Source organism: Octopus bimaculoides, chromosome 11, assembly GCF_001194135.2.
Source record: "Octopus bimaculoides isolate UCB-OBI-ISO-001 chromosome 11, ASM119413v2, whole genome shotgun sequence".
NCBI lineage: Eukaryota > Metazoa > Mollusca > Cephalopoda > Octopoda > Octopodidae > Octopus > Octopus bimaculoides.
Genome location: NC_068991.1, coordinates 35,408,743 through 35,420,021, shown reverse-complemented (window position 1 = coordinate 35,420,021; position 11,279 = coordinate 35,408,743). Strand labels below are relative to the sequence as shown.

Sequence of the window (11,279 nt, the reverse complement as noted above, 5' to 3'; positions counted from 1 at the left end):
GCACATAAAAGACACCATTTCGAGCGTGGCCGTTTTCGTGCGGGTGACACGTAAAAGCACCCACTACACTCTCTGAGTGGTTGGCGTTAGGAAGGGCATCCAGCTGTAGAAACTCTGCCAAATCAGACTGGAGCCTGGTGTTGCCATCCGGTTTCACCAGTCCTCAGTCAAATCGTCCAACCCATGCTAGCATGGAAAGCGGACGTTAAACGATGATGATGATGATGATGATATATATATATATATATTGCTATATTTCAGGATGGTCACTTTTTTTTTGCTTAGAATGGACTACAAAGGACAGGAGGGGACACATGAGATGGAAGAGTTGCTGAAGAGGTTACAGATGTGTGATGAAAGATTTCCAGACAATGGACATACGATAAAATAAGAACAATAATAAACAAGTTAAGAACAACTATATAGTGTGTGTGTTTATTTGGCAGGAAAAAAAAAATGACCATCCTGAAATATAACAATATCTGTTTCAACACACAATTTCACATCAGGAATCTTGCAAGACAAATTCATAAACATATTCTTTTTCTTCTTTTACTGGTTTCAGTAATTTGACTGTGGCCATGCTGGACCACCGCCTTTAGTCGAACAAACTGCCTCCAGGACTTATTCTTTGTAAGCCTAGTACTTATTTTATCAGTCTCTTTTGCTGAACCACTAGATTACGGGGATGTAAACACACCAACATTGGTTGTCAAGCAATGGTGGTGAGACAAACACAGACACACAAATACATACACATATATATATATATATATACAATGGGCTTCTTTCAGTTTCCGTCTACCAAATCCACTCACAAGGCTTTGGTCGGCCCAAGGCTACAGTAGAAGACACTTGCCCAAGGTGCCACACAGTGGGACTGAACCCGGAACCATGTGGTTGGGAAGCAAGCTTCTTACCACACAGTCACTCCTGTGCCTACACACACACACACACACACACACAAACATACACACACACACATGTGCATGCATGCAATGAGTTTCTTTCAGTTTCAGTCATCCAAATTCACCCACAAGACTTTGGTCACCTTGGGGCTACAGTTGAAGACACTTGCCCAAAGCACTGCACAGTGGGACAGAACCCAAAACTACATGATGGGGAAATGGACTTCTTCACCACACACACCCACATATGTACCTATGTTCCATGTTACTTTTATGAATAAAACTTATGGTTAGATACTAAACACAGAACACTGCTTATATGAAACCGGACCAGGATTTAATTTGATGAACTTTCATCCCATGACTATTGTCTAAGCATTGGTACTAAAGTCTAGGTTCAAAAACTCCACCTAATAAACTTCCACTTCTGGACAGTGATTCTAATCCCACCATTTTTAAGACAAAGAAATCATCAATTCAGAAAACAAAGGAGAAATGCTGTTTTAGTTAAGATTTTATACCTGTGTGATTCTTGATAACAACACTGCTAGCACCATGAAGGTCTGCATGGACATAGAGATCTCCTAAACAAGAAAAAATAAATAAAATAAAAGAAATAAAAGAAAACAGTAAAACCATATTTCAGAAAATAAAAAGTAAAATATATATTCTATAGTTTGCTTGGATTATGGATACACAAAACTAAACATGGTCTACCAAGACATATATTATCTTTCTATTTTAGCTGTTTTGCTATTTCTATTTATAGTTATTTCACCATGTTTAAACAGGTTGGTTTTATTTTTCAGAAAAATTGTTCTTGCTTCTCAATGATCTTCAAGAGTGGAATCAGTGACACTGACACTAGCAGAAATATATGCTGTAACCTGTAATCCTACACAACTGCTCTAGAAATGAATAAATTCATATAGTAAATATCCAAATCTTAACCTCATTGTTATTAAGGCTAATGGTAAAATTTTTGATGTCTTCAACTATATATATAATTATGAAAATTGGCAAACAGTAACAGAACATAAAAAGAGAACAAACCTGGCCTTAAATATTTCTTCACTAAAATCTCATTCTGTTGCTGATCTCTACCTCCAACAACAACATAATTCTCAGAACTGATAAACCAAAGGAACTTTTCAAACCTTTAAGATAAATGCATTACATATGCTTTCACAATGAAAAAGAAAAATGCAAACTTTAAACAACAAAGATAAAATGACAGAAATTGAAATGCAGATACTGTTTGATGAACCTTAGATATCATTAGAACAATATGGCACCAAAGGAGAGTCCATTTACTTGTGGTGTATTCAAGGTAAGTTAATCTAGCAAAGAATAACTCATTCCAAACTATGGGAATATTCAAACTAAGAATATCAAAACTGGATAATAAACTTGGTTGAATGGAAGGTAACCTCTCTTTTTCTGCAGCACTCAACATTGTAAATGAATGATTTTGCATGTATACAAAAAAATTCATGGCAAAGGATAATGGAACTAGTAAATTCTATTATCTTTTGCCAGGAATTCTCCTTGAAGCTTTACCTATAGAACTGCTGACATTATCTTTTACCTAGGATTTTATTAACTCTTAGAACATGAAAATATCAAACACATCTATCTTTCACCCTGGATATTCCTTGGTTTCTTGAAGAACTGGTAGCTATTAATATCTTCAATTAAGGATATTCTTCATTTCAATATTTTCTTACATCTCTTTCCCTCTCTCCGATGACAGAATACTTTGCTTTCTTTACTCAATAACATATGATCCAAATGCTTAGCTATTCTTGAAACAGCTGTAAGAGATTAAACATGTTTCTTATAACTACTCTGCACTATGCTTATATTAAAAATCAAACATTCTAGAATGTTGCCAAATGTTTTGCTTGTTCATTATCTGTTTAAATATAAATTTGTTTTAATAAATTATTTGTATGATTGCATGTATATGATATTTTTGACAATTTTTTTTATCAATCGATTCAGAAGATGAAAGTTTCAATTATTCCTGAGGCTTTTTTGTTTGTTTTTTATGTATAATTCTCTGTCAACTGAATCCTCAAGCCCAAAGGTTACCCATATGTATGTAAAGTTAATAATTCTTAAATTTAAACAGGTCCTAAATGAGAATTATTTTCAAGCAATGTTAGAAGTCACACCTCTAAAGGGGAAGCAATGTTTCTAGAAACAAAAGTGAACAAAAACCCATTAAAGGGTCCAAATAGTAAACATTATAAAGAATAAATAATGAAAAGGGAAGTTTCAACAATCAAACCAAAAGCAGTATTCTGAATTACACTCTGTACATAAACGGAATAATATTAAAATAGTGTTCATCCATCCACTTACCAATGTGTTTTACGTGCTTTGTTAATTGTAGCTGCTGTAGCAACATCTTTTAATGTTTCCTTTGTCTTCCTCTCAGCAGATTTCAAAGCCTAAATCAACCAAATACACACTATCATTTATTTGCTTCAATATCTAATGTTGCAAAAAAAGAATACACAATACACACTCTCTACAGACTAAAGAATTTACTAAATTACATCTGATTTGCTGAACAACATCAACAAAAACAAAAAGTATTAAAAATGTTAAAATATTACATTTTAATCTCTCTCTCTCTCTCTCTCTCTCTCTCTCTCTCAAGTAGGAGTGGTTAAAAAGTTCACTTCAATACTACATGGTTTGGATTCCAATACCCTTGCATGGCACTTAGATAAGTATCTTTCACCATAGCTGCCATATATAAATATGTATGCATGCATGCACACATCTTTCATTTCTATACAAAACCACATAATGTCAGCAACAGCAAGGAAACTGGAAATCCAATGCTCTGTGAGTCAAGTTGTTTGTGTTATTTTCCCCAGTTCCAAATTTAAAAAACTCACTCATCACTGTTTCCATCAAAAATGCATTGAACCAGTGATTAACCTACTATGATCTGTAACCAACAATGCTATTGTGGGCTAACTGTAATTATAAATAAACATATAGAAACCATTTAATAGGAGGTTTTATTGTTTGAAATGATAGTCTATATGAAAAATGTGTAGAAAGAGTACTTTGTGGGAAGTGAATGCAGATTGGAGAGCTCTAACTTTTGCCTGGTTCGTTTTATAAGAGTACATGATTTGAGAAAGTTGCTGAGCCTGAAATATATCAGTTGATGTGTGAAGAAAAAACAGTTGCAAAGATGATACATTTTGCATTAAAAGCAAAGCATGACATGAAATGGTAGTAGAAAGTATTTGCAGCATGAATAATAAAGCAAAACTTTCAAAGGAAAGGCTGGATCCTACTAAGAATATTTGGTGTTGCTCACATATGAGACACTTATATTCCAGGCCAATAAGGGAAAACTGACAATAAAATGGGGATGACAGCAAATATAAAACAAGAGATAGGTCAATGAAAAAGGCTCAAGAAATAACTGAGGTGTCAAAAGCAACCTAGAGTGAAACAACAATAAAACATGAAAATAAAAGGTTAAAAAAAAAATGTCTTACTTTAGCAGAAGCATGAATGGTTTTCTGTTCCTTTTTGGCAGCTTGCCTCTTATTATCAAAATACCTTAAAATATAGGGAAATGTAATACAATTCAACTGATTATGTTCATGAAATATGATACAATAATGATACAATTAGTAAACTTGCACTATTAAAATAATATTTTAGTGTGTGCTACTGGTATGCTCTGGTCATTGGTGGCCAAACTGACATTCCCAGCTTACTAGGTTAGTGAGGAAGGCTGCTAGAAACCCAGGACAAAGACATGCCAAATGATCAGCTGTAGCCAGCACAGGGTCAATGGCTATCTAACAGTAGAGTATAGTAATCAAACAAGCTGTAAGACCACTGGCAGTGATGGACTCCCAGTTTCACACAGAACATGTCTTAGAGGTGGAAAACTCCAAATTCGAACCCCCACTGTTTGTGGGTAAGACTATGGCATGACAGACTTCCATCCTATGGTCAAACAATCTCATAGTCATATGGGTACCAGGGGTCTCCACAACCTCTACATTTCTGTGCTGTTGAATTCAGCTGATGAGGAACAAAAATGTAGATGATGTTACACAAGTTCCTCTCAATTAAAATCAGACCACATGCAACTGATGCAAACATCTTGGCTCCATGAAACTGGTGAATTTTTAGTTGCAGCAGTTAAGGTATCTGAACATCTGTGACAATGAAAAACTGCTACTTCTGTAGTTTTCTATATTCGCAAGGACGCACTGAAGGTGTAATGTAGGAAGAAGCACTCAAGATCCTCAGGTACCACAAGCAGTTACATCAAAGTCATAGTTTTCTTCGACTGTCAACGAACATCTAAATTTTCTTGCAAATTGGCTGTGGTGAGCGTTGAAACAGAATCAACTCTCTATCATCCAAACAGCAATAAAACATACCTAAATTTTCCCCTTCTCACAGACTTCATTTCTCTTGAATAGTTATCTTAATAAGTTAACTTCCCCCGTTACCTCATCTTTTCTTTAATTAATATCCCATAATACAAGATCATTAAGTCACAATTGAAGCTACTTCATTAAATTTGATGTATGTAAATATTGTCCTGAAGAGAAACATAATTTAGATAAAAATTCAAGATAAAGAGAGCCAGTAAGATTAGCTATTTTCAGTGTAAAACTGCAAATAATCAGTCTTAGAGGCTCTCTTTATAGGTTTTACTTGGATAAAAAGAAAAAAAATTATATGAAAACTAGACATTGATGCAAACTTACTGAAAATCACAGAAAATATCAACCAGCACAAGTACAGACAACAAATTTTGTTAATCTGTAATCTTTACTATTAACACTTTTACAGCACCAAAGACTTGTTGTACATCCATTTTCAGAATAACATATATTAATACCTAACAAACATTCCTATAATTGCAGCAAAAGTATAGAAAGTCACAAAATGTGCCACACTGGCACGTGCATGCGTGTGTTGTTTCTGAAAAAGATTATGAAGACGTCTCAACTATCAAACTAGTTATTAAATTGTTATCAGAGAATCATTTACACGTAATATATCTGTATGACTGCACCTGCAAAGTTCAACTCCTAACACCGATACAACCACAACTCTACTGCTACAATCATCAACACCACCACCACATCCATTACCACAATAGACACCACCATCCCCACCTCTACAGACACCACCACCACCAAAACTGCTACCACCAAAATCGATCACTGACAACACAACTACCACCAACACTGACACCACACCACCAACATACACATATGTATGTGTGTCTTGTGTGTCTTTGTGTCTGTGTTTTTCCTCCACTATCATCACTACCACTAGACAAGCAGTGATGGTATGTTTGTCCCTGTAATGTAGTGGTTCAGCAAAAGAGTCCAACAGAATAAGTACCAAGTTTTAACCCTTCGTGGGCCAGCAGGGTTGGAATTACACAAAGGGACCCCATTTTTATTTTTGCACATTTCTGCACTATCCATAAAGTAATATTTATTTAATCTTCTATATATGCGTGAGTGTATGATACAGAACAAGAAATTTAGCATTTTATAGGTATATATTTGTAATTATTAGCATTTAATGGAAGGGAATTAAAATATAATTTATTGACTGAAAAAAACCTTTATTGAAAGAAATCAACATTTTTTTTTATAGTTTTATAAACTATACATATAGCACTAAATATAAAATTAGACAAAATTATTTAGTATATCGATTCATACTAGTACAAATACGAAGAAAACTGACCTACAGTTCATCAGAATATCTAAAAAGAGAACAGAAAAAAATAATTTCACAGAAGGCCAATGGGGTCCAATTGGACCCCAATGACCATATTTTATGCTATAACATCCATATGACTGGAAATTTTTACTCAAAATTTGTATGTGTATACATAAACTATTGACATTAAAGTCATGTGATATAAAGTCATTTCAATAAAAAATATAAGAGTTGCTTTTAAAATTTGCTGGGGTCCCAAAGGACCCTGCTGCCCACGAAGAGTTAAAAAAACAAAAAATAACTGGGGTCAATTCATTCAACTAAAATTCTTCAAGGTGATACCCCAGCATGGCTACATTGTAATAACTGAAACAAGTAAAAGATAAAAGCTAAAAGATATGCATACACATGTATATGTACACACAAGTGTGTACAAACTCACATACATATACACATATATGTAACACACACATACAGATGAACAAATCTAGGCACACAAAAACGTCTACACATACATGTACACATACACACACACACACACACACACGTACATACATATAACACATTCATCCATATGCACACATACCTATATGCATATCTAAGGAGAGAATTCACAAAAAAACAAAAGACAAAGAAGGTGGTGTATTAGTTTAACGCTCAGGAAGTGAAAAAGTCTTTAAAGTTTCAAGCCTACACTCTTCCACAGAAAGGAACACAGAAAGAAACAAGGAGAGAAAATAAAGAATGTGTAGTGGCTAGCAATGCACTCACACAGATGCATATGAACACATACACACACAAGTACATATACACATGCAAGCATGTCCAACCCAACATATACAGGAATACACACACATATGTACACAAATACACACACACATAGGCATATACACATGTACCAACCTACATACACTTATACACACATGTACAGATATACGCACATGCAGATACACCCACACATGTATAGATATGCACATATGTACAGATATATACACATATACATGTAGAGATATGCACATATACACATAGTGCACTACATTACGCCAAGTAACAGCCCAGCATCACATCTTCCTTCACCTCACTACACCACACACATACATACACACACGTTCATGTGCACACCCATCACCTACACTCTTTAAATACAGCAAGTTTATTAATCTAGTTTTCCACTGTCATAACTATCTTCTTACTAATAAATTAAATATTATTCAGATTTAGGCACAAGGCCAGCAATTTTAAGGAGAAGGGCTAATCAATTTCATTAACCCCTGTACTTGACTGGTACTTTATTTTATCAACTCAGGAGGAATAAAAGGCAAAACTGACCACGGTAGGATTTGAACTCAGAAAGTGAAAAACCAGGACAAATACTGCAAAGTATTTTTTCTAATGTTCTAACAATTCTGTCAATCCATTACCTGACTTTAAATATGGTAATTAGATTTATATAGCATTGATTTTTTTTTTTACTTCACTTCTCTTTTATTGAAAATTTCTTCTATTTAAATTTTAAATGAATTTAAAAGTAACAGAGCAAGCAACTAAAATGTTTCATGAATAATAAAAATAACACACTGACTTTTTAGAATTGGCATAAGCACTGAGACCAAGATCAATGTCAATCATCAGAGACTTTGGTTGTTCATCCTCTTCTTCATCACTATCAATATAAGGATCACTGGAATGTAAGAATAGATAAAAACATCAGCATTTATTAAGATATTATTATTATCCAAGGAAACATTGACTGTAAAGTTATGATGTTGAACCACTGAATATCTGCTCATCAGTTCAAACCCTGCACAGTCATTGTTTGCTTTAGACAATGGGGTTCATAGTAAGAAAAACATGAAATTCTAAAATGAGGTAAGATTTTTATAAAAGTCATTAATGCATACAAGGTCAAATAAAAAGATATAGTTCCCAAACATTTCATCATTCAAGGCTCACAAGATCCCTTATAGAACAATGAGTAAGCTGCTTTGACAAGCTTAAATATTTACTTATAGAAAATAGGGGTCATTGTATTTGCAACTTCATACCCTTTTTTCTTTATTGTTATCTGCAGTTGCTTGTCAACATTATTTATTTAACTGTGTTCTAACTCTATTTTCACATTACTTTCTTATTGTTCATGCCATACCATTAAGAATATTACCTCACAGAAATTATCACAACCAGGCAGAATGTATCTCTCCATGTTTGCAATAACTGATTAATGCCTTTAAACTATTCCAGTAGTAATCAACTTCAGAGTTCTACTGAAATCTGCAGTATAAGTTGTTGTTGTCAGTCCTAAACCAGCATAAATATGATCAAATACAACCCAGCCATGATCACTCTAACTTTTTGAGGATTGCAATATCAAATATGGCCTTTCTTTTATGTATTAAATGAAAGAAAAAAATTATTTCTTAAGAAAATTATTCAAACATTTAGTCATTAAAAAAATACAAAAGCATCACTATAGTCCAGAATAGTAAACAGACAATCACAAAAACATTAAAGAGAGTAACGTCATCAATAAGCCTTGGCAATAAAATTATTAATAGCATCTTCTTCTCCAATAATTCCATAACAAAATATGAACACAACACAGTAACCTAATGAAAGACGTATAAAATATACAGTACCATTCTCTTCCACTTATATGGTTCCTATATTACAGTTAGGTGAACTGATCCAAAAAGCATTTACATGTGTTTACTGAAAACTCAGTTCAATACCAGCAACAAGGCATGAACTGTCAACCCTTTTATTTGTAAATTTTCATTTACCTTCACAATTAGCCAGCTAGTATCTCCAAAATAGTAAATTTAAATATTAGGGTTTCAAGGAAACATAAATACTCACTTGAGATGCATGGTGATGTGATTAGTTTCTAATTTTAGGGATTTAATGGAGCAAGCAACTGGATCTTGTTGCAGTTGAGCCTGTTTCAGTAATTCAGAAATTTCTGTCCAATTGATTTGATTGGCTAAAGCACTCCGAACAACTCTTATGGCTTGATCAACCTAACAAGATTCCAAATGAAACAAATTAATTCAAAAGTATTTTAATGAATCTAACATTTCAGTCAAATATTTTCAGTTGATTAGTAAAGCCTACTAACCAATACTCTCACATAGGTGAGTCAAAACACATGCTGTTTTAAATCTGAGTATGACAAGTGGATTAACTTTTCATTTATAATGCAAAATGACCAATATACTAGCAACCAGATTAATATTGATGAAGGCTCTACTTCATAACCAGGTTATGTGCTGTAACTTCTAACCACACACAGGCTCATTATTCTCTGCCCATCTCAGTGTTAATTACTGACCAAGCAGTTGTTTGTATTCCTGTTTTAATATATTTGGAGTACATATCAAGCATCATTTAACTGTCATCATATAAACATTACCTAGTTAATACTGTTTTTATCAAGTTATGACACCCCAACTAAAGGAAAGCTATTTTGTGCATTCCAATTGCTTGTTTTGTATCATATGAATCAAAAGAAATTAAAATTATAAAACAATCTTGCTCAGCTTTTATGTTGTCCAAATTTCCACTTTTTATAACGTTTTTGACTGTACTAATTTAGTTTTACTTTCTAGTTGAATGACTTTAGCCAATATGAAAAAGCAACTCTTATTCAAAGATATCTGACATCATAACCAATCACTACAATTTAGTCGATTCTTAGGATGAAATGATAGATAATGAAATTTCTATACTCGAGAAGTATTGTTTTGCCATAATATATTTATAGTAATATATTCATAATCATCATCATAAATGATGATGAGTCCAACTTCTAAAGAGTCAATGTTACACAGTAACTTCAGAAATGCTACCCAACAATGTAATGTCATGTTCAAGTTTATACTACAGGACACAATACAGAGATCAAGATCAGTCTTGTTTAATACAGTCCTGAATGACTATGAACTAGAAGTGCATGAATATCATAAATAGGTGCACAAGCTACATTCCACTAGAATTTAGAGCCATGCTTCCATTGCAGTATGAGAGACAATGTTAAACAAGGATTGGTCCTGTCAGACCTGTACATCCTTATGGAAAACATCTTGAGTTCCAGGGTTCAGAATCAATGACATGGAGAAATCAAAAATGGAAGGGAAAGAAAAGCGAGGGACAGATGGAGTGGGGTGAGAGGCGAGAAGGAAGGAAGGAAGGACGGAAAGAGTAAGGGAAATTCGTGTAGCTTCCTTTTTAATCTCCTCAGTAGATGTTTACTCTTTTAATGTGGTCGTTTATCACAACAGGTCGTGGAAGTGTGAGATATACTATATCTTTATTTACAATGTTTTCATTCGTAAGTTATAACAAATATTATTGTTTCTTAATTAAAAGCTATAATGATAATCTCGTTACTTATAACTTAATTATAAGTATTTATCACTAAGCATAACTCTTAGTTTAGGCTGCGTAAATGTTATGATGTATACATACCAAGACGCTGAACGTGCGTTCATACGTACATGTATGTTGAAGATATAGATTATATTTTTTTGACCGTTACACATAAAAAAATACAGTTTCATTAATATACAGAAATAAATTCAACAAGTTGAAAGAAACAAGAAGTAAAAGGAATTAAGTTTCTACATTAATTTA

The 11,279-nt window shown here is 33.5% G+C and overlaps 1 protein-coding gene across 1 annotated transcript in view; it reads right to left on the bottom strand.

The window, feature by feature from the left end:
* The window catches only part of LOC106876981 (ribosome quality control complex subunit NEMF), a 119,600-nt gene that overhangs the window by 63,718 nt on the left and 44,603 nt on the right, over positions 1 to 11,279 (bottom strand). The window contains exons 14-19 of the mRNA XM_052971973.1: positions 9,507 to 9,667; positions 8,233 to 8,331; positions 4,439 to 4,502; positions 3,276 to 3,364; positions 1,962 to 2,065; positions 1,430 to 1,492 (exon numbers count right to left, since the gene is read on the bottom strand). Coding sequence (XP_052827933.1) covers positions 1,430 to 1,492; positions 1,962 to 2,065; positions 3,276 to 3,364; positions 4,439 to 4,502; positions 8,233 to 8,331; positions 9,507 to 9,667 — 580 coding nt within the window. The remainder of the gene's footprint in view (positions 1 to 1,429; positions 1,493 to 1,961; positions 2,066 to 3,275; positions 3,365 to 4,438; positions 4,503 to 8,232; positions 8,332 to 9,506; positions 9,668 to 11,279) is intronic.